The sequence below is a fragment of the Cyprinus carpio genome, chromosome A13 (assembly GCF_018340385.1).
Source record: "Cyprinus carpio isolate SPL01 chromosome A13, ASM1834038v1, whole genome shotgun sequence".
Classification (NCBI taxonomy): Eukaryota; Metazoa; Chordata; class Actinopteri; order Cypriniformes; family Cyprinidae; genus Cyprinus; species Cyprinus carpio.
The window spans coordinates 8,292,162-8,317,227 of NC_056584.1; the positions used below are offsets into that span (position 1 = coordinate 8,292,162).

General features: G+C 36.1%; 1 protein-coding gene across 7 annotated transcripts; it reads right to left on the reverse strand.

Moving 5' to 3' along the window:
- Window positions 1-532: 532 nt before the first annotated feature.
- LOC109085905 (DNA-binding protein Ikaros-like) lies at window positions 533-24,474 on the reverse strand. 7 transcript variants are annotated; one of them, XM_042768596.1, is made up of 9 exons: window positions 24,177-24,328; window positions 16,058-16,111; window positions 14,580-14,699; window positions 7,075-7,350; window positions 6,557-6,598; window positions 4,150-4,317; window positions 3,874-3,999; window positions 3,301-3,426; window positions 533-1,868 (listed from the first exon to the last, which is right to left on the reverse strand). In XM_042768596.1, the coding sequence occupies exons 1-9, from the start codon at window positions 24,322-24,324 to the stop codon at window positions 1,147-1,149; spliced, it is 1,782 nt and encodes a 593-aa protein (XP_042624530.1). In that variant the 5' UTR covers window positions 24,325-24,328; the 3' UTR covers window positions 533-1,146. The 7 variants fall into 7 exon arrangements, with proteins under 7 accessions (XP_042624530.1, XP_042624531.1, XP_042624532.1 ...); XM_042768597.1 differs by lacking the exon at window positions 6,557-6,598; XM_042768598.1 differs by lacking the exon at window positions 3,301-3,426.
- Between the last annotated feature and the right edge of the window lie 592 nt (window positions 24,475-25,066).

A 25,066-nucleotide genomic window follows, 5' to 3' on the forward strand; every position in this document is an offset into this window, starting at 1 on the left:
TCATTTAGCTCAGTAATTTAGATAAAAAGTGACTTAAGTGAGTATTATACAGTAAGTGTGATGCTTGGACTCCCGTTCTGTATTATAGTAAGTGTGATTATAAATGATTAATTCTGTACTAATTATTTTAGCATATATTTGTGATGTGACAATAAACACCATTCCATAATTTGTGATTTGTTAGATACTCAATCTGCACATGAGCCACTTCATATAACTTCATAACACATACTGATAAAAAAAATAAAAATGTGTATCCTGAATGCACTGAAAGTTGCTTTGGATAAAAGCGTCTGCTAAATGCATAAATATAAATATTAAACAAAATTACCTTTACAAAAATTGACACCTTATCAGAGGTTAAACAAATGTAAATTTTTGTTTTATAAAAATGTATTTTTATTTTATGTTTTGCAATGTATTCTAGGATGTTGATGTAATTATGTATGAGTAAAATGCTGTCAAACTGTATTTTTAAATACAATATAAAACAAGCAGGAAAAAAAGCTGTGAAATAAAGACAAAAAACAGGTACAGTATGTACTGCCATATATTTGGTTCAATATACATGGGGAGCATTTCAAAAGGGAGTCGTTACATAAAATGGACATATCATGACATATTTTCATTGTAATAAATTATAAAATGACATGAACTTCTTTAGGCTGCTTAATATAAAAATATATTTAAAATGAAGAGTGAAAAGTTGGAATACAGAGAAGAGTTACATAAGATATGTAAGAGGTTTACATCTGTTGCAAATAATATTTTATAACTTTATATTTCTATTTTATTATTAAGGGCAGCAAAAACTTCACTTTTATATGGGATGATATAAAATGTTGCACTTTCAGACATCTAATTTCTATTTTCAGTTACAGTTCTTTCTTTTTTAAAAGTCTCACTGGTTTACATACAAGTCACACCATTGTAGAAAAATAGACAAGACAGTGAAATATATAGGCAACTGTATGTACAAAATAAATCAATGTTACACAAAACTCCAGTGTTTGGACAGTGTCTAAAAAAAATTCTGAAATGTTAAATGTTTTGTGTATGTGTGTGTGTGTGTGTGTGTGTGTGTGTGTGTAGAACACTTGTGTGATCGTGTAGTAAAGTGTATGTGGAACGTCTCTGTGTGTTAACTCAGAAGCGGTGCTCTCCACGCGTGATGTGTGATGAGAACTCGTAGCGGTCCTGACTGCGGTAACCACACAGGTTGCACTCGAAGGGGTCTCGGAAGCCATGGCATCCCATGTGGATGGTATACATGACGTGGTCCAGGAACAAAACTCTGCAGTGGACGCAGCGGTATGCCCTTAACTCTTCTCCCTCTCCGCTCAGCACTTTAAACCCCTCTGATGATCCCATACTCAGCTCAATCCCTGCTGCCCGCAAAGCCTCAAAATGCCGCTGCTGCTCTTCCTTCACTACTGGCAGACCTCCGTTTCGCATACCTGGAGCCATGTGATTGGTCAGGTAGATGAGACCACCTGTGGCTGCTACCCCACCTCCCCCGGCTGCCCTTTCCTCGTTGTTGCTCTCGGTGTCAGTGGAGTCCTGGCCGCTGGGGCTGGGCGAGCCGTCCTTCTCCACGGAGGCTGATTTCGATTTGGACAGCAGAAGGAGATGCTCTGCAGCACTGTCTTTAGCAGAGACACCATTGCCTTCGGCTGATTGTGACTTGTGGAGGTTGTAAATAGGGCTGACCACCATGTCGGAGGAGCCAGGGGAGGTTTGAACCAAAGGCCGCAAGGACTCCGCTCCCAGATAGCTAATCGCACTGTTGATGGCCTGATCAATCACATGAGGCTGCATGAGCTCACCTGAGCCGCCTTCGAATGACAGCTCCGACAAACGATTCTCTCCTGTGGAAAAGAGCAAAAGATTTAACTCATCTGAGTTCTGTGAAATGTAAAATGACAATTGATGCATCATTGAACTTTACTGGACCATTACTGGTAGGCACAAATTCTGACATTTTTATTGTCTTTATAATATTATTAACCATTATTACTGTGGAAATGAAAAGACACTTAGGGGAAACCCTTTCAAAATAGACAGTTCCTTAAGAAAATAAATGGAGTTAGTTGCATTAAACTCAAAAAAGACAGTCAGATGTTCCTCCAGGAACCCCATCCTAGCAAACAGGGAACATTCTCAGAACTTTGGCCAACGTTCTGAAAAGGATCTCTCAAAGTTATGAACAAACATTCTTCCTGTAACATCAATAGAATGTTTGTTCAAAGCTACTTGGTCTTTAAAAATGTTTTAAAAAAACAAACATAATTTATACGTTGTTCATGGTTCAACTTTTTTCCTGAAACAATGTTCGGTCTAGCATTTTTAAAAATGTCATTACTTTTTTCTGAATGTTCAGAGAACATTCAAAAATAACATTCCCATAATGTTTCCAAAATGATGAAATATAATGTTCCAGTAACCAAGAAAAACTTTTTAAAAACATGACATTTTGAACGGTGTTTCAATGTTTTTATAACTTAATGTTAACATTAGCAAAATGTTCCTACAACATATTTTTGCTAATTGGGATCATAATGGTTCATAAAGGTTTTGAGATACTGGAAAAAGATACTTAGAAGTACTCTCTTAAAAATATAGATTACAAAAGGGGTTTTTCGCAGTGATGCCATAGAAGAAGCATTTCGGGTTCCCCTAAGAACCTCTGAGTGACCAGTTCTTAAAACAACAAGTTTTTTCTTAATGTAAAGAGCATTTTAATAATCCAAAGAACCATTTTCCACAATAAAGAACCTTTTGTGTAATGGAAAGGTTCTATGGGTGTTAAAGGTTCTTCATGGAACCATAAATGCCAGTAGGTTCGTTAAGGCACCTTCAGCAGGTGCCTACAGATCCTCCAGACGCTTCTTCCAGTGTGGCAGTCTGAGAAACCTCAAATGGGTCCTCCTTTTAATCTTTTAATTTTCACTATAATCTTCAGTAAAATACCAACATGAAAAGAAGAGAAATGGGCTTAGTAATACATCACATTATTCTATTAGCACTTCATGAGCTATTTCTATAAAAGATGCAAATGCAAATATATAAGAATTTATAAACCAATTAGCAACAGTCAAATTCATGTTGCATGCCATTATAGTGTTTCTTTTCCAGATTTTTTAAAGTCAACTCATCAAAACGAAAGCAAAGAGGGAGCTGCCTGTTATTGTTTCCGCAATGTCTTAATTATTTTAGTCAGATACATCAAAGCATTTTGACAACGATATCTGGATGATCTACAATATACACTGTACAATGAAAGCAAACTTCAACTCTTACCCACAAACCTCTGTGGCATAGAGCTCTTACGCTTAGCTACATTGTTAGCTATCCTGTCTAGCACCAAGGCTCTCTCAGATGCTGGTATGTCCTCCCTCTGCTCATTCTGGCTGTTCTCTTCCTTCACTATGGAAAGCAAGACAAAGAAACCACGCATAAGATTCAAATGTCCTTATCTAACCTGAGCTCATCCTCTGACATGTGCTATAGCTAACTATAATAGATAATGATGTTCCTTCAATTATGCAACTGATGTGGCATAGATGGTTTTCTATCCCTTACTCTAAGCTATTTAATTTTTTTTCTTAAGATGCTTTTTTAAGCTTTGGGACTTTACAGGCATGTTGCTGCGTGTCATTTTACACATTCAATTATGGCTCTGAACTTCTGAATATTTGGGCCATTTTTTGGCAGTGCCACCATCAAGTACTACCAGGACGCCAGTGGTAGTTGTACTTCTACTAATACTATTTATTTTACTTTTCATTGTAGTGGCAATAAACCACATTTAAGCTAAGTTAATGGGTCATAGATTAGCAGCATTTCCATCTATAAAAAATAGAAAACACAGACCTGTATAAATGCTATTCTGAAGGCCCATGCACTGCAGGTAGTTGTGGCATCTCTCCTTATGTTCCTCCAGCGAGCTCCTTTGCTTGTAACTGCGCCCACAGTATGCACACTTATGAGGTTTTCCAACTGTAAATTCAAAATAAAAAAGAAACCTGTTCAATCACACTATACAATTCTGTCATTGTTGTCACTACAATATAGTCTCACACAATCAGTGCACGTTTGAGTTAATGAAGAAATTAAGGCATGTCTGAATGATCCATGTGACAGATTTACCCGAGTGCGTGCGCAGGTGTCCAGTGAGGGCGTCTCTGCGGCGGCAAGCATAGTTGCACAGGTGACATTTGAAAGGTTTCTCGCCAGAGTGCAGTTTGATGTGTCGGAGCAAGTTACCCTTCTGAGTGAAAGAAGCACCGCACTGGTTGCACTGGAATGGCCTTTCCCCTAGAAGAAGAAAAAGTAAAAATACTACATGCTGCAAGTCATGCATAATGATAAAGGAACTAGATTTTTCTGCATATTCTCCTTTTTAGTGGTCCCAAAACATATTTGGTCACTTAAGTCACTATTTGTTGAGTTTTATTGCAGTTTGAAACAATATATTAAACCAGAAGATTTTTTTAGGTTGTAAATGATAAAACAGTAGATGTACTGTTCAAGTATTTGGACACTTTCTTGCAATCAAATGTTAGTAGAATACATTCATAGTTAAGTGCAACAGTAGAACACCTGAAACGGTCCCACTTTATATTAAGTGGCCTTAACTACTATGTACTTACATCAAAAAAATAAGTACAATGTACTTATTTTGTTAATATTGTATTGTATTGTAAAACACTTTTGCTGCTCTTGAGGTCGGATATGGGTAAGGGGGACAGGTTTGGTGGTATGGGTAGTTTTATGTGTGTGTTGAGGTGTTTTTTTTTGTTAATTAATTGTTTATGTGTTTAAAGAAATTAGTTTTAGGTGTGGGTTGAGGTGTATGTTTTTTTTATTATTGTTACAATGTAATGTACAATGTAAAAACGTGTATGTACACAATAAGTGCATTGTACCAAATGACTCCTTTAAATGTAGTTCATAGTAGTTAAGGCCGCTTAATATAAAGTGGGACCTAACTAAATTTAGCTGGATAATGACACTAACTTTGTAACTGAATCAACATTGAACTGAACTGAGCTGAATAACAACACTATTGCCTTAATTACAGCTGTTTATAGCGAAATTGAACTTGTTTCACAAATAATGAGTTTTGCAACACTGACACTTATTGAAATGAATTGATATTGTCTTCTGTAGAGCTGCTTTATTGCTGAAATTTAATGATTCATAAAATAAACGGTTTCCTTTTTTATCGCTGTAAAGCTGCTTTGACACAATCTGTACTGTATAAAGCCTTGTCACTCGACTTGAAATCTGACTTATATTGGACTTCATCCACTAAAGCTGCTTTGGAGCCTATTGGTTAAAAGTAATTGCAAAACTGTGGCTTAAAAGTGCAAATATATAAAAATATATTGTGTTTAAAGTAACTTGCATTCACAAAGAAGTGACTCGTTGTGCTGTAACCTGTATAGCAGTTATAGCTACACCTGTAGTTCTATCAAACTGTATTTCGTTTGAACATAGAATGCCAGTGACAAATGGCCATGTAAATAGCGAGCGTCTGAGACACTAAATCGGCCCACTGATAGCAAAGCATCCGCCGCTGTAGCGCTATTACGCTGTGAATGCGGGGTCACTGTCCTACACGGCTCCACCGCGCTGTTACATCTTCAACAACGCGGCGCCTCGTGCCAAAGCTCAATCAAACATGCGGGCGGGATCTCGCACGTGAGCGCCGCTCTCCGCTCTGTGCACGCTGCCTAGCTCCGCGCGCCGACTGGCGCCCTGATCGAACAAGAGGCTTTCAGACGCTGCCTGCCAGTTTCGTAATGCACCACTGCCTGGGTCAATTTGATCTGAAAATCTCATTTTTTCCTCTTCTTCAGCTCTAAAATAAGAGCGGCCCATCACAATGCAAATGCAGAGCTCATTTAAATAAAGTGAAGGAAACACTTTGTGTTTGAGAGCCAGTCTTCCTGATCAGCGCCCCTGGAATAAACCAATATCCAGCTCCTCCGAATGTTGTGGCATTCTCCGAGAACGCTATTAATACGGCGCTCTCTTCAAAAGCCCTATAAAATAAGAGTCACCAGTGAAGCAGCAAAAAGACGGAAAAAGAAACTCATTAAAAAGGCATTTGAGGAGCACGGCACCTCCTGCGAATATTTTGATTTAAATAGGAAGCACTTCATTATATCTTTTATTATACGTTCTTTTCTGAATTTACATTAGCCCACTGTTCCTTTCTTCCATTTTGAGTTTCATTAGTTTGTCAAGTGAGGAAGTTAAGTGCCTTTTTGAAAAATGTTCTCACCCACTGGTTTGGCTTCGTAGCAGTGGAATATCAATTTGAGAAAGGGAGAAAATAACTAATACTGAAATAATTGTCATTTGAGAGAGACTTGGCTTGGTTAGTTGTTGCATTTGGACTGTTATAAAGCAATCTAAACACATTTTTAAACCTCTTTTTTTAAAGGCAAAAAGCATATACGCACATCTCATAATAATAAGGTTACAAGTATAAGCTTTTAAAAGGATAATTCACCCAAAATGGAAAATTCTGTCATCATTTACTCACCCTTACTGTATGTCATTCCAAACCTGTATGACTTTCTTTCGTCTGTGGAACATAAAAGAAGATATTTTGAGAGATGTCTCAAGGTGTTTAGTCTATACAATGGAAGTCAGTGGTAACCAAAACTGTGTGTTTTTTTAAAAAAAAATATCTTCTTTTGTGTACCGCAAAGAAAAAAAAAATCATACAGGTTTGGAACAACATGAGCAAATAATGGCCGAATTTAAATTTTGGATGCAACAAACTGCACACATTATCCAAAAATGGTGTCCTAATGTTCTAAAAACAAATCGCATTGGTCATTTACAAGTATTTACAGCATCCAATCAAGTCAAGCCATTCACAGTTTGTTTGCTCTACTCTAGCCTCTGCTTAAAGAAAAGGATGGTTACATTTAAAACACATCCAGCGTCTGTCTCTGTCCTGCTCTCTGTGTGTCTTTCTCAACCTACCCAGCCCTGCGCCCTGTGATCTGTGAGTGATAGTATAAGGAGGGAAGAGTAGATGGCAGTTGTGCTTACCGGTGTGACTTCGCTTGTGCACCATTAACACATTGGGCCCAATGCAAACCATCCCACAGATATCGCACTTCAGCTTCCCGTTGGGGAGGCGGATGCCCCCGGCCGTGGGGTAGGCGGCCGGCTTGCTGTCAGGGCCTGCGTGGGAGCCGTTCACTTTGGCCCCTGAGCCATCGAGCACACGCAAGTCCTCGGCTGCACATTCCTCCTCCTCTCCATTCATCTCACAGGCCAGCCCGTTTTCCTCGTCACTCCGAGCCTCAACTTTTATATTACAGGCTGGAAAAGAGGGTAGTGGGCCTGTTAAGTAAAGTGGCAGGCTGGGTGGTTATTTTCTCTGACTAACTAACAACGCCATCTTTTGCCATGATATCTTATTGTTCTACAGCAAAAAGTGCACCTGCAAAGCAACTATTTTCTTTCTTTCAGCCTTTTATTATCAGTTTCTGTGTGTGTGTGTGTGTGTGTGTGTGTGTGTGTGTGTGTGTGTGTGTGTGTGTGTGTGTGTATGTGCAAATCATCCACTTTTATTGCATTAAACATGTTTGAAACATTCACTTGGCATTAGAGAACATTAACAGCATTTGTTGAGCAACAATGTAGATATTACCAGTGTTGGGAGGGAGCTAACTTAAGGTAGTAGCTAGTTACTAATTTAATAACATTTTCAGCTGCTACAGAAAAAAGAAAAAAAAAGCACACATAGCCTTGCAGCTGACAACAATCCAACATGCTATTCTTATGAAGCACAGTGAAGTCAGGTTCATTTGACTGAATCATTTTGTTCTGATGATTGATGTACATGTTCATTTATTCATATACTTGTATTTAAAAAAAAATATATATTTAAAATAGATATGGTCCCCTTTAAATAGTTTCAGTGTATACCATTCAAAAGATTCTTACTGATCTTACTGACTAGTAGTTTGTAATCAAAATCAAATATATATATATATAAATCTTTACTAAATTATGAGTATTTCAAATTTCGATTTAGCTTCCCCAACACTAGATAGTACTACCATGTGTTATGGATAAATATACTGACAAATATGTATTATAAAGATAAGACATTTACATAAGACATATGATTACATAAAGACTGGGTAAAATGTCCCAACTCCCTTTAAGAAAAAGAGAAAAAATTATATTTGAGAGATGTAGTGCAACACTACTGGATTAATATTCCACTTAAAAAATCCAGTGTTCTTCTATCAAACCGCCTGCTCTCAAACCATCTTACCATCTCATTCACCATCACACTTCTCTGAAACAAATGACTGATAAACAGGAAACAGAGACACAGGAAGCTCTGTGAAACTGAGGACTCTCAGCGGTGTAAACCAGACCAACAAACCGTGGTAAACACACACACACACACACACAAACTCACATACGAGCCTACAGGAGCATGCAAAAAGGAGCACACAATCAAATAAAAATGAAACTGTTAAATATTAAGATTATTCTCTGTAATGTCCAAATATATAAGCTAGATCATTGTTCAAATGCCCGTTTAGCCTAATGAAGTAAATATTTCGAGTCTTTTCAGGCAGTTAGAGCTCAGGGTCCTGTGGTTAACATACTGTGGTGCCAGGCTGATTTCCCCACGCTTCAGCCTCTGTTTGTACAGACTCAAGAGGAACAAGCAGAAATAATGAAATATGGGAATCCAAGGGAAAAGGGGAAGCTTCAGCGCCCGAGCCGGCTCAACCGAAAAAAAGGACAAGAGTTATGGAGAAGTGACAGAAAGGGAAGCACAGACAGGGAATTGTTAAGCACAACAAGTGAAACAGTTTTTCTTTTTTATTTTCTGCATTCAGACTACAGGGATCAGCAACTGAAGCATGTGATTGAACTGGAGAGTACCGACAGACAAAACTGCATTCAGTGTTCAGGTTACTCTCTGACAGTTAGTAGCCAGACTCTTTTAAATGTGTCTCGGAAATAATTGTCTTGTTTTTTTTACAGCAAGTGATCCAGTTTCCAGTATAATCGTCTCTAATGACTAAGAAAAAGACTGAATGCTAATCAAATAACTAACTAGAACAGATAAAAGCTAGTTGACTAAAAACTGTATTATCTTTAATTTCAGAGAAGGTCTTGACTGAACATAATCACATAATAAAGTCAAGCCAGTGATCTTCATCTTTAATGCATGTTCCTGGTCTTTATGTGCACTATTCATTGGTGGACATTGTTCTACATAAAAAAAAAATCTTTGACTTTTATTAAAATATAATAACTGTGTGACAACCTTCCTTTTCAGCTATGTCATAAATCCGTCATACACTCTTAGACAAAAAAAAAAGGTTGTCAATGGGGCAGTACCCTTTACAAAGGTACACCTTCAGACTTTATTAAGCCCTAAAGGATATTATTACCTTAATGTACATTTTATCACCTAAAGTGTACACATACATACTTTTTTGAAAAGGGAACTGGTCCAGTGACAGTTTGTGTACTATTTTTATGTACTTTTCAATCCCTCCCCTCCAGTATCAATTCCCAATAGGCCATCCTACATTTTTTTTCCTGCTGAATATTCTGTTTTCACTTTAATAAAGTTTGTTTGATTAAGTAAAACAGGTTGTAAACTGCATTTGATGTTGACTTTAAAGAAGGTTTATATGGATTTCAGTGTTGATGTGTGAATAAATTACAGAAGTTAATAACATAAAGTCAATAGAGGAATGCAATCTCCCATTAACACCCATAAAAGGATGTATCTCTTCCTCTCACTCACACACACACACACACACACACACACACACACACACACACAGATCCACTGACAGCCTTTCTGCTTATATGATATGATGATTTAACCAGTATGATGTGACCTGAGTAGGCATGTTGTCATGATACAGTCTCTCATGGATCTTTTGGGGAAGTTGTGACTAAACTGGGGATGGGAAGAGGAGCTTTTACTTTGTATAACGTTTGTCACACATCCTAATTTACCCATTTTGGGAAGCAAGCGTCAAAAGCCACAGACAAGGACAAACAAAAGAGCTCTACACAGAAGAGAGCGACGTAACAGGCAAACCTCACAAACATCAACGACTAAATTTGAATGGGATTAAATTAGATTTTTTATTTTTTTTATTTCCAGAGCAACTCTCTGGAAGTGCAGTGGTTCAGTGCCTTGAGGCTCATGTTAGTGATAACTCAGGTTTCCTTTAGCGGTTTGATCCTATGACCATCTGCTACATCAATTACAAAGTTATCACCACATTGCAAGGGATTTATTCATGGCGAAGGCACTATAAACAAATATAACGCTTTGCTAGTACAATTACTATTCGTACATGCTCCAGTCGAGGCGCTGAAAATGACTTTGAATAGCTTATGTGGTGTAGAAGAGCTATATGCACATTAACCACGGCTCCACAGCGGGTGGGTGAGAGTATATGTCTGAGCATGCATGTGTATGCATTTGTGTGTCGTATGTGATAAAAAGAACCCTGCTTTCGCTCACATTTTTAGGAACTTGCTAGTGAAATGTTTGCATCTGATATAGCAACAGGTTTAAGGGCAGGCTGTCACCCTCATACATTTAAAAAGAGGAATTACATGATAAAATCAGCCCTGCACCATAAAAACCTTTCTGCACTTCACTGGACAGCATATTTTTCCATGCAGTGCAAATAAATACTAATGCTCAAGCCAAACAGCACTATTTTTTATTTTTTTTAAAGCCTGTGTTTTCTACAACTTTAAGTCAACGTGAAATTAAAATGGACTATGTTTACATTCTTAATGGTTGTTTTGTGTCTTAATATGAATGATTTAATGGAAATAAATAGTTATCAGTAATATAATCATAATCTTTAATCAAAATCAAAATCTAAATAGCCTTTCCTTTTCTGCTGCAACATAGCTATTTTTTAAAGTTGATTAATATTCAAATGGCTATCAATGCATCAATTTAGCATTCAGCCTAGACCCTGTTCTGTTATGTAACACCTAACTGACAATCCAAACAATTCCTGCTCATTTGTTTTTTCTTAATTTAATTGAATATCTTGTTTCAATATGTCACATTACGGGAGTAAATTTGGTTGTGAACAGAAATACCCCTTGTGATACTTAATGAACATGTTTTTGGACAGCTAATTGCATTTTATTTGAAATTAAATTATAATATAAACACATAGTTTACATTTATATCAAACTCAGTTAGCTGAAGTTTAGAGTGTTTTTTTTTTTTTTTTTGGTATGTTTTTATTTTATGTATCATTGTTGCACATTACATGTACTTACTATAATAATAACAAAAGGCTACATGCAACTAACCTTAAACCAATCAATCCTCCTAACCCTAAACATATTGTACATGTACATGTAGTTAATTAATATTACTTAAATGTATAATTACACTGTCACCAACCAGGCCACCATAAAATAAAACATAACCCTTTTTTGACCCACCTAAGTAGGACTTAAGTACATTACTGTACTTCTATGGTCTTTGAAATTTGGTTAAAATGTCCTGCTGAACGTACTGACAAGCATATATGGCGAAATAAAATACACTTAATTATATACTTACACACTTAAAATTGTAATGATGAAGTTGCAATTAAGAACATTTGAAATATATATTATCTTTAAATGTATTATTAAAAACCAACACTTATTAAAACTAAATTATTTAAAGTATAACTTTTGTTTTGACATTGTTTACAAGTGTACATAGTCATAGAAGTGTATTTTAAGTACTCTTAAGTGACCTTTTATTTCATTAAAAATGTATTATCTGAAAGAACAGTTTTATTTTTAAATATACTTTTAAGAATTGAAGGATTAAAATAAATTGTTTGGCTCTTGTGCTTCTCACAGATATTTAATTTCAGTCCTCAAATGTTTTCATAACTGCAGAGGAGTCTTTCATAGCAGGAAAGCAAAGAGACAGCGCTCTTAAAGAACCATCTCTATATGTTTTGATTTCATGATATTCTACGCTCGTTGCTATGCGTATGAACGAACCGTGTACTGCACAGTCTGCACAGATACTGCCTTGATATACTTAATCAGAGAAGCAATGATGCACTGTGAAGATACTGTCTTCACATCCTCTTGCACACTGGCTGATTATATCTTCAGGAACAACATGCAGACAGATAGATGCACGCACACGCAAACCTTTGCTAAGGAGTTTAGATCATGTGAATTTTGGTTCCCTGTTTCTCTCAAACAATCCTCCAAAAAAAAAATGATATGTCTAAATCCTAATGGCATTATTATCCGCTCTATACACCTCAAATACACTCACATCTCAATCAGAAAAGAATTAGAATCAGTGTAAACATCTCTAAAGTTGGCAAATAAAAGAAAAAAGAAGGCAAAAAAATGGTGTTTAGTTAAATATTGTCTTAAGTCTCTTATTAGTGTTCTTGATGTCATCCAGATTGTTCAAACAGCTGACTAACAAGGGGTCTCTTTTCACCAGTCAAGTAATGAGAACATGCTGCGGCCTCTGTCAGCATCTATGTCCTCTTATTACTTTATTGATATGACTTTGCTCTTTATATACATAACACATGAGTGAGATATGAAAGTGCTATTTTGCTTAGAGTGAAGCATGTCTTTTGGACTTCCATTTTAATGTGGGTGGGTGTGTGGAAGTGTATGAATATCGTAGCAGTTGAAGTGAAAGCATGGCATAAGTGCAGGTGCAGAGTTGTGTGTGTTGCGTGGAAGAGAGAGTACGCTCGCATTTGTTGCTATATTGCGCCTATCTGCTGTTGCTCCTGAACATTTTATCTCCCTGAGTGAGTGCTGAAACTGAGTTCCGGCAAGTTCTTCTTAGGAAACTCTTGCACATCCTATTTCAGTTTCCTCTCACATCTTTTTCTCTCTCTCTCTCTCTCTCTCTCTCTCTCTTTCTTTCTCTCTCTTTCTTTCTCTCTCAGTCTGTTTTTTACTTTCAGTAGCTTCAAAGTGAGCGGGTCACACATTAAGTCCAAGTTAATCTGGAACTTCTGGAGGGGAAAATTCCAAACTAAAATGCATCAAGATATTGAAAAGGCCATCTGTTAACTTCTGGTTAGCCAAATTTATTCCCACCCATTTTCGCCTTTAGTGAACCCACTTTATATTTACACTGATAACGATATGTTTATTAATATAATGACTAACTTAGACAATCTGTTGCTATCTATTGATCAAACATGACACACTATCACTCAAAAGCTTGAGGTCATTAAAAAGTTTCATTTTAAGAAATGAATACTTTCATCCAGTAAGGATGTGTTAAATTAATCAAAAGGGACAATAAAGGGATTTACAATGGTACTAAAGGTGCCTATTTCAAATAAATGCTGTCCCTTTGAACTTCCTATTCATCCAATATTCTAAAAAAAACATGGTTTCCACACAAATATTAAGCAGCATGATTGCTTTTAACATTGAGAATAATAAGAAATATTTCTTGAGCAGCAAATCAGCATATTAGAATGATTTAAAATATATTAAAATAGAAAATGGTAACACAAATTATAATTATATTTTACTTTATTACCTATTTTACTTGATCAAATAAATGCAGCCCTAATTGGTAAGCATAATAGACTGTCAAAAACATAAAAAAATTCTTACTGACCCCACGCATTTGAATGTTTGTGTACTTTTTAGTTTTAGTCGTCAAGTCACCTTTCTTTACATAGTGCTTTACACAACACTGATTGTGTCAAAGCAGCTTTACAGTGTCAAACAGGAAAGCAGTTTGTCAATAATGCAAGAGGACAACAACAAAAAGTAATTTTTCCAGCTAAAGTCAGCTCATTGATGATTCATCGAACAGTTTTGCAAGAAAATTTTCATTTACATTTAATCCTTTAGACATTTTATCCAAAAAAGACTTATAAATGATTTAAAAAAATATTATAGAATTTCAAGAGTAAACCAGAGAAGTACAAAAGAAAGAGCAGAAGTGTTAATAAAAAAAAAACTAGAGAGAAATATTTCCCAATAAGTGGGTTAAAGAGTTCATGGCACAACTGAGCATGTTATGTGTAGGCTCAGGCAGTGAGTAAACGCTGTTTCAGTGCATTAAATTAGTATTCTGCTGTTTAATTGTTCCACAGTTTCAGGAACCAGTAGGTATAAACTATCAGTCTTACGAGAGGAAAATAATCCATTTGTTATACTTAAAGTTCTTACATCAGGTTCCTTTTTGATTTGATTTTTTTTTCCTTTCTATACATGCCAATAGAAAAAAGAGACATGATCTCATTACAAAAACTGAAGATGCGCACCATGAGCTAAATTAAACGCTTTGGACCCTGCGATTGTGATTGAATAATCTAGTGCACTTAATCTGTGATCTTGTAGGGACGACAACATGCGATCATTTCATACATAGTATTGCATTTTAAAGCTTTCTGTGTTAGGCTGACTTTAAAAGTGGGCTACAGTGGTAACTATATCAGACTGAGTATTCCGTGAATGTGTAAATAAGGTAGTTTTGTGGTTGTGTCCCAGCTTTGGGTTGTCTGACTCACCTAGTGGTTTGTCCGTGCGGTTGTTGTGTTGGAGGCCAGTGCTTGCTGACAAGTCTTCAGGAACAGGCATGGCCTCATCTTGGTCCTCTCCCCCCTCGTTAGCATTCGGGCTGTCCCCTCCTGAGCAGAGAGTAGAGAAGTTACAAATATAGATGCTGGTCCATCCTTTTTACATAGTTTAAAATTGAAAATTGATGCACGTCATTTTTTTAGTTTAACATGCTGAGGCAATTATAACAACGTGTAGATACAATGTAAATAAGACATTCATTGTGCAATGCACACACCTTCATTGATTAACAGGACTTTGTTAGATTGCAATGAACTGAAGTGAATGACTGCTTTAGTGGGGGAATGAAGTGGGGGTGGGACTATCTGTGTGTCTGACCAATGACAGGTGGTGGGAATGTTCAGGAGAACTGTTTGGAAACAGTCATTAGGTGTGTCTGACTTTATTCGGCTCTCATCTGTGTTCGTCTTGAAGCAATGCATTTTTCCTAATTGGGCAAATCTGACCAAATGGGTAAATCCATCCAAACTGAACAAACCTGTTTTTTTTTTTTTTTTTTTTTTTTTTTTTTGGTGACATTACAAGTGTAAAATTTGCACACTTCCCTTCAAAGTAAAAGGGTTGTATTGTGGTTGTTCCAGGATGTATAGCATCCCAGTGTTGACAGTCAGGGCATTAAATATATAACTCTTGCTAATGCAACAAGTTTGGAGCTCACTATAATAAGTCTTGTGTAAGTTTTGTATCTTTATTTAGATATGAAAATGTCGACAGAACACAAATGCTGACCCTTTTTCTGCTCTCAGACTGTGTTCCCTTTTCCATTTAAATCTTTTCCAGGGAAACTTTTTTCCATTTAACTTTTTTCCAGGGAAAGTGTTTGCATTAACCCCGTGCCGATTCAAGATTCTTGAGGTTTTGTGGCACAGAGCAACATTTCTTGCTTTATGTTCACAAGTTTAAATCTTGCTGAATATATATATTTAAAATTGAATCTGTTTGTCAGTAGATGTATATCAGTAATGGGGCCACATTTGGATGAACTTGATTTGGTATTTCACTGAAAAAGAGAGCTTTCTGATGAGAGATAGACATCGTTCGTGTCATTCCATACCAGTATGTCTTTTTTCTTCTGCACAACAAAATTATTTTGAATAATGTTTTTGTTCATTCATTGATGAAGTCATAAAGTCATAGACTTGGAATGATATGAGGGTGAGTAAATGATTTTCATTTTTGGGTGAACTATCCCTTTATGTAATCAATTTTTTTTTTTCATAAATCATATATTACATGTCTTAAGGAGTTAATCAGACATTTTTGTGAGTGGAAGTCTTCTCAATCCGGTCTTTAATCACTTGTGTAGACCTTCATATATAGCCCATCTTTGAACAGTCAAAAAACGGTTATCTTTGCTTGATCGTCCAGACCTCACTGTGGCTTTGAATGTATGAGCAGCGGCTCTTACCTGTTATCTGGGACATTTCCTGTGCCTCCTCAGTCTCCATCCTGTGCAGGTATTCTAACAAGAGCAAAAGCAAGAGAGAAATAGTATCATCAGCCCTGGCTGCCTCAAAAAAATAAAACTGTATAAGAGAAGTGGTTGGTGATTAAAGGAGAATGGCCTTTTTTTGTGTATCTCCATCACCCTGGCAAGAACAGCCCTATTCCAGCCATAAACACCACTATCTTCCACATTACATTACAATGAACTACAGACATTTTCATTACCGCTCTGACAGACGGGGTGAACTAAGAGAATAGGTTTGGTGGACTACAAGGCTGGCGATGGGGAGTCTCGAAAGGAACAGGCTTTCAGACCACATTTGTTATTTATTGTTAATTTCCTACCACATAATCATCCAAAAATGCAAACTGACTGCGGCAAAATTAAGCAGAAAATTAGATGGCCCGGGGTCATGGAGGATGCGGGTGTTTGGCATCGCCAGCTGATTGGCGCTCGTGTTCGCTCTAATTTACTGAGCATGCATGGGTGAGCCCGGCAGCCCACCACTTTCACACACACACATAGGAACACACAGATGTATGAACACAGATGGAAATGTAGACAAGAGAGTGCGATGAGTAAGGTGACAGAAAGAAGACGACACAGAAGGTACTAAACAAAGCAGGTTTATCAGAGACAAGAAATGAATAGATTAAGAAGGTGAAAATAAGTCAGTGTGTAAATCCACCTTGTTTTGCAGCATGAAATGAAGATATTTTCTGTGAATGAGTGAGTCTTCAGATTCATTAGCCACCATAGGTAAATAACTAGAAGATTCCTAGGTCACAAATTTAGGTTTAAATTAAGTGTTTCTGAAAAACTGAAATGTCCAAAATTGAATGTTTATTTTAATATTCTAAGAATGTTAAACTGTCCAGTTGTTGTGATTATAATGTTTATATAATAAGGTAACAAAAATGTTTCTTACAACATTTTTCTAACTTTATTTTCACCCAAAGTACAGTATGTTATTTGAACATTTCATTTGATTTCTTTTCAATATTCCAGGAACGTTAAAATGTAATTTTTTCTTGACATAACTCAACTTTTAATTAAAGGTTACAAAAAAACATTTCTTAGAAAGTTCATCAAGCATAAACAACATTGTAAGAATGTTGATCTCAGAACGTTATGGCAAAGTATATCAAATGTTATTAAGGTTATAAGAAAGTTCCATTAACATTACTTTAAGAATGTTTTGTCTTTTACTTTGAAAAAAAAACAGAAGTGAAAATTGTGAGAATGTAGCAAAGTATGTGCTACAAATCAGTTTGTTTATGATAACAATTCATTAAAATAATATGAAAACAAATACTAGTTTGCAAAATCAAGCAGCATAGCAGTCTGTTTTTAAATAACACCAGAAGCTTCTCACATTCGAGTTACAAATGGCTGCACCCACTCTTATGTTAAAAAGGTAGATAGCATGAGAAGAAGAAGAAGAGTGGAGGGTCAAAATGAGTGTTTTCTGACTCCTCAGAAGGAGTCAGTGGTGAGCACGTCCTCAGGTCAGGCCTGCATATCTGAGAAGTCACCAGTGCTCGTGGCCCCATTAATAATGTAGCGGCCACTTGGGCCCACAGCAGATGGGCACAACAGCCTCGGCTTCGCTGCCACTTCAAGACGCTCCCGCTAGGGCCCCACGCCCGGCCCCGCCAGCCACACAGGGAGAAGTGAAGCTCCTGAAAATAGCCAAGCAAGCTGAAGAGAGCTCCTGGGAGAAGGGGGACGTAGGCCTTCCTGTTTTTAATGACAGATGGCTCCATGCACTTGGAACAAATAGTGGGAAACCGGTGGCCTACCGTCTGTCGCAAGGTCCCAGTCTTCCTGGGGATTGCGCTTCTCGGAAGACTTACGAACGGCTCGCACACCCAAAACCCTGGTGAGGGCTTGTTGTGACTAATTTGAGATGCGAATGTGCATGTGTCTGGGCATCATTGTGTGTGTGAAATGGAGAGGGTTAAAGGTCATTGGTGCATGAAAGATTGCAGGTGGACCTGATAAACTAGACACAATTAAATTGTATTTAGCTGAAGAGTAATATGTTTTCTGTGTGTATTTCTTCAATTCATGTCCTTTTAAGCAAGTCCACATTTGCGGAATATATTTATATAAAACTAAAATCAAAAATAACCTCAAAAGATGACACATTTTACTCTAAATATACTGTGAGGTAAAGCTGATGATACAACACTTCAAATAGCTGTTCAGGCCATTTCTTACCCTTGCATGTGTGCGTATGAAAATAAACATTAATATTTTTGTAGCAAAAATGTAAAATAAAATTGAACGTGCTAAACATCTCATGTTATTGAGCTAATTAGCAAGATAACTAGCTGGATACAATTCTTTCAGAAATTACTCAGTCTCCATTAATTGATTTGCATTCTGTTTGTGTTGTAAAATAAACTGAATGCATATTTATTTAAATGATATTTTCCACAATTATACAGTATTTTTTGTGGTTGTACAATATGACTAAGAAGTAATATTAATGATATTTTACAAGCAAATTGCAGATCAGATCAGCTGTTATGAAGCCCAAGGAGCTGCTCTTGGATCTTCACAGATCTCTTTGACTGTCTAAATGGGACATCAACCATTTTTTCAACACTTCACAGATTTGGCCGCTGTGAGATAGTGGCTAGAAGGAAGGCATTTGGCTTCTTTGCCATGTATCTTGCCACTGGTCTGGCTTTGATTTTCACCAGGAGGCGCTTGTTGCCATCAAAAGCAACATGGGATGAGTAAATACAGGCAAATTCTATTCTTGACTGGCCCAGCATCTCTCAGTTATGAATGAAAATCTGTGACAGGACCAGAGAAATACTGCATTTAACTTGACTTGCTAAGGTGGAAAAAAGACAGGGTAAAAGTTTGATTCATGGATGAATATTTTTATAAATTAAACATCCAATGTTCCTTTCTGAGTAAATGTTTTGTTAGATGTTTTTTCCATTCAAAATATTTTGAATTTAGGGTCCCATTGAGAAAAAAAAAATTTATTGTATTATTAATAGGATTTTACAATACTATAAACTATTAAAAAATAATAATAAAAAATAAAACTAAAGAGTGTGAATTCTTTCTAACAGCTCTGTAATTTTCCATATATAGTAATGGCATACACTGTAAATGATCATGATTTTATCATAAAAGACTGTAAAAATGCTACAGTAAAAACCTATTAATTGGTTAACAGTAAATTCCCCTACTATATACAGTGAAAATCTGTGATGGAAATTTCATGTAATTTTACGGTAAAATACATTTTTAGAAAATGAAAAGGAATAATTTACATTGAAAAAAAATGTAATTTACATTCCCAAAATTCCATGCGTTACATTTCACATTTGATGTTTTTTCATTCTTAGTTTTTTCATATCAGTTATGTTCATTAGGGTCGCATGTTACATCTAATCTTGTTAAATTACTGTTTATTTGCATTACGTTAGTGTGTGTTAACATGACGGTGTTTAGTATTTGTGTGAATGACTTTCGATATTTATATGTATTTTCCTTCTCAGCTTGTGGAAAAGCTGCTTGTGATGAACTTTGTTTCATCGTGACTTTCTCATCACCTGCATTTGGAGGTTTTCAGAGCATTGCAAAGGTACTAAACAGATTTCGGAACTTTAAATTAAATCCATAAAATAATGTTGCTACCATATTTTTTACAGTAATATTCTGGCAAACCACAGCTGACAGTTTTTTACCGTACATTTTAAGTTTTTTTTTTTTTTTTTACAGTGTAGGGGAGAGCAGTTTATGACTCTCTCAGTTTGTGTAATACACTTGGGGTTCAGAGTATTTTGTTTCCACATTAATTTCACAAATATCTACAAATATGCGGTCTTGTTTCATTAAAACAGCGTACACTTTTTTCTTTAATAACCCCCAAAGAATGGAAGTAAAATGTGACAACATGCCCCATAGGTCGGGCACACTGTAACATGACCATTTAACAGCTTAAAATGTTATCTGGTCTAATAAAAATAAATAAATAAACAAGAAAAACTAAAATGTTTTGTCACTAAAATACAATAAACTTTTTTCTTCTTAAATTAATAAAAAAAATTAATAATTAAAAAATACTCTTTTTGGAAAATGAACACCCACAAAACATAACTATACAGCATAGCTTAAAACAATGTGGCCAAATAGATAAAGAAACACATTGGGAAAAACACTGAACTGAACACAAGTCACCAAGTCTCAACAGAATTAATAAGAGTTCTATATGTGAATTACATGATTAACATCATAGAATAACATCATTCTAATAGCAGGAAAGATTTTAATGCAGTGCTACAATGTTCCCCACCTGCGCAACTGGGATTTAAACACGGCTAGTGTTTTCTGCTGTTTAGATAAACATTTTTGCAGATTAAAAAAACAGCAAATATGTCTCATTTTAAAAATACTAAAGCACAAAAAAAAAAAAACCTGAGATGAAAAACTACCTTCAGTAAGAAATTTACTTTTGATATGCTTGAATAAATATTAAGTGATATTTAAAAAAAAAATACATATATATATATTTTTTTAATTTAGGCACATTTTTCTCTCTGTATAATGTTGATATGACAAGTAGTAAATACTAGCAAAGTTTCGTAATGTGTTCTAGCATGTGTGGAAACATTGAAACCATGAATGTTACAACTAAGCCTGCTCTCCACTAGATTAAATTGGCACTTTTTCAGAAGATGATTGAGGTTAGAGTTAGGTCAGGTTTGGGTTTGTATTAGGTGCAATAAAAATGCATCAGATGTGTCACATTCCTCATACCACAAACTAACCATCACCTTGAAGTTTGTTGCACTATTTTTTGGTAACTGAGCCAGATGAACGAGCTTTGTGGAGTGGAGAAGTAGAGTGTATGTGTGTGTTGGGTGGGTGGGTGGCGGTGTATGGTATTCCCCTGCACCCCCTTTCTGAGCAGATGTGAGAGGGGAAATAGTGATGGTGTAGACAAAGAGGGGGAAGAAACTTAAAAAAAAATCCTCACTAATAAGCTTCTTCATGCATGATTTTTTTAAACCAGCAATTTGTTCTCCCACTCTAAAAAAAGTGAACCGCTCTGGACTAGTTATCATACCATCATCAGCTGAGAGCATGTAACTGGTATGATTAGTCCAGACTTTATTTAAATACAGGTAGTAAAAATGAAATTGTTACTATCCTAAATGTTATCTCAATCCACACATTCAGTCACCTCTTTTTTCAGCATTTTTTGCTTGTGTTGTCAAAACTCAGTATGTGTGTAGTACTCTGTTCACAGTCAAGACAGGAGATTAGCATAGTCGAGCACATTATCATAGCGACAGGAAGAGCACTGTGGGTTTTAAAACACCCTTAGGGTGTCTGTGTGTTTGTGTGTGAAAAGAAAGGGAGTGTAAAGGGTAGGAAAACAGATCTATGTGCGAAAAAAAAGTTAAAGAGATGGGTGGAGACTCGGCACTGCAAAACCGTTAAACAGACAAAATGTCATTGCGGTGTTTAGAACCATTCAAAGGTAAGTATGACTTAACTAAAGAACTACTTGTAACAAGTGCCATTTCATCATTTTACTCAGGGATTGTTACATAAATGACATCTACATGTAATGAGTCAAGAAGAGTTGCAGAGAGTAAATGGTGGAATTTTTTCCTTTGCATAAAACAGCAATATTCTAAAAGGATGCAAAACAATTCTGGGAATTTTTCTTGGTTTTAGTAAGAACAAAACTGATTTAAGTCATAACAGAAATATTTTATCCACTTTAAATATGGGGCAATTTGAGTCAAACAGATGCTAAATTCAAATAAATATTTTGATGTTAACACAAATCCAGTCTTTTTTAAATAATTAAATTATTCACTATTCACAGATTTATTTGGTCAGTTAGATTTTAATCTTCAAATGAATATTTTAACATAAAAAATGTAATAGTGTTACTTGTGGACGCCTGAAGAATTTTTAATATTTAAATAATACTTAATAATATTTAACATTTCTCTCTTGTTACATATAATGTTAAAAATTACTGAAAAGCTTGACTTCTTAAAAAAAATTGTTGTTTGTTTATATATATATTATATATGAATAAATATGATTAAAAAAACATTAATATAACCTAAAATAGACATGCCTTCAAACATTACAAATATGTTTTTTTTTTTTTTTTTTTTTGGATAGTATGAATATTGGAATAAAAATAGCATTGGATAAAGGTATTTGCACCAGTTAAACAATGTGAAAATAATGAATTCTAATTAGGAGAACCGAACTTCTAAACACTGTTTAGCTTTTGTCAAATGGGATATCCATTGACTGACCTGTCTTGCATCAGTGAGGATTTCATCACATTTGAGGGCGTAGGATAGAGTGATTGCTATCTGTCAAAGATGATATGCAGGAACTGCTTTCTGAGGCTTTCACAGAAATAAAAGAAGCTCACTTTAGAAGCCTCATTTACACTGGCCACACTTCACTACACTGCCATTGAGAGCACTCATTTTATTCGCTTCATCATTGCATCTCTCTCTTTCTCTGCGTACATTTTTAATGTGCCACTTTAACGTGTACAATATGCTTTATACGTTAAAAGTGCCAGAAACAAAGTGCAATAGATGTAGTCGTATATGGAGATATTATGCTTTTGAGATGCGCAAAAGTTATAAACATACACTGTGAAACTGTTATTTTAAGAGCGCGGATGTGAAAACCATTCTTTTTTCCCCCTTTAAAAGATAGAATAAAGTTATTTTTAAAGCAGCAGCAAACTGTACTGAAATATAAAGTGGTTATTCTATTTAACTCTCTTAGCCTATCTACAAATGCAGGCCTACATTACAGGTTTGATAATTATGTTTTTAATTGGTAATTATTAAAACAGTTTTAAAACAAACTTTTTTTGTCTATAAATTTGCGTTTATTAGTTTCTCAGTAAGAAAGTTTGATGAATCAATTCTCTCAAATAAATGTGAGAAGTGTGTTTTTGTCTGTCGCACGCGGTGTATTTTTACACAATCGCTCAATACAGTTTCTCTTGTGTTGCACATATGACCTGTGCCGTGAGCACTAACGAGTGTACATGAAACCAAACAAGGGCACAAAAGAGAAGCTCGAGAAACACATGCATCGCCGGAGAAAAATGACCAAAGAATTCGTGTAAGTCATTTTAATCTGTCTTACCTATACTGGAAAAAGGGGGAAACTCGCACAAAAAATAATTTTTAAGGATTATTAAGTAAAACCAACTTGCTGTGATCACTTCATTATACTTTTAAAAAAAAAAATCCACTTTGAATTTAATTACTGATGAAGAAAATCAAGTAAAAACGAAAGTGAAATGAATGGAACCAAAGATTCGGTTCTATAATAATGAAGAAAAAAGTCCAGTGTAAAACTTCCTAAAAACTATTTTTGAAGAATGCATCTGTAGATGGATGGAGAAAAACTAACTTTTCGATTTCATACATTTCCTTAGACATATTACTGATAAAATATATGTTTTATTAAAACACGCTTTTTTATTTTTCGGACAAAATGTGTTTTCAAAAGTCCATATTGCTACAAATAGAGAGGATTTTTTTATGCTGAGCAACAGGTGCGTATGGAAAGAAAATGAAAGTAACGTTCAAAGTTGCATTTAAACAAAACATTAACAACATACATAATTAAGAAATATATTGGGTGTATTTAATTTTCATTAACGATTAAGTGACTGGAAAAAATTCCACATAGTTCCACGTTTGGGACATCGGGAAACTTTTTCCATATGGAAAACTGGAAAAAAGACGATGAACCGACAACGAAAAGAACAGAGAAAGAAAAGCCAAACATAGAAACTACATTTAAAACTTCTGATGAAGAAGCCCTAGGGCAAAATAAAGTAATTACGCGTTCGCGCGCGAGAAACACGCCTTTCGCCTTGTCAAGAGGATTGCAGCGCTTGCACCTGCTACAGTTCAGGACAAAAACTTCCATTACGCCAGTTCTCCTCGATCTCGCTTAGTTGAACTGTACATATTTCTCAACTCTTCAATACTAAATCTATGATATGTGTCACTTGGACCGGCCTGTGAGAGTTATTTACCTGCTATTCCTTGAGTTTGCAGTATGAAGCTCTTCCAGCTGTCCCCCGCCGCTCCATGCGCACAAGTTCTTAGCGCCGCGGCAGCAGTCTGGAACTCTGCGCGCGGTCCCTCCCCTCTCCACTGCACTTCCTCCTTCCAGCCCAGCATTGCTATGTCTCTGTGATCGTGCGAGATATTTTGCAAGCTTTTATTCCAGAGGCCGAGTCTGCTTGGGGAATCGAGGCAGCAGAGCTTGGCACTTCGCTTTGTATCGTGCCAATAAAAGCTGACACCCAGTAGACCATCACTGGCAGCCATGCATGAGATGGGATGAGGCGGGTTGGGACAGTGGACTGATCACTTCTTAGTTATTTATTTCCTTTCCGAGGGACAGGGGTCTCTTGATCTCATGTCACCTGTTTTAGTGATGTTAGTAGAATACTTTTCATAAATGAGAAATGAAATTATGTCAATTTAAACGAGAAACTGGAAAAGTTTTCATTAATTAATTGCTGTAGGGGAGGGGCTGGAGCCCATTAGAGGGCCTTATCAAATATACAAGGGACACCAGATGATTTTAAATGGTTTCCGATACATGATTTAAGGAATAGCAGTAGCAAGAGAGATGTTTTACTGAATTTAAACACATGCAGCTTATGTTTAAGGCCGAGCCACAGCTATACTGATTAGTGATGTCTGGTTCAGAAATGTATTGTTCTTTGAACCGGTTCTTTTTTTTTGCAAACTGCTGAATCCTTTGAGTGATCACATACAGAGTATGGAAAGTTCTGCTCCGGTATGTATCCACTTCTGCTCTGGTCTGGAATGCTGTGAATGGATAAGATGGTACAAACTGTGAAAAGTCCCAGTGCCGTTATACTAAATATGGGCACGCTTGGAATGCTGCTTG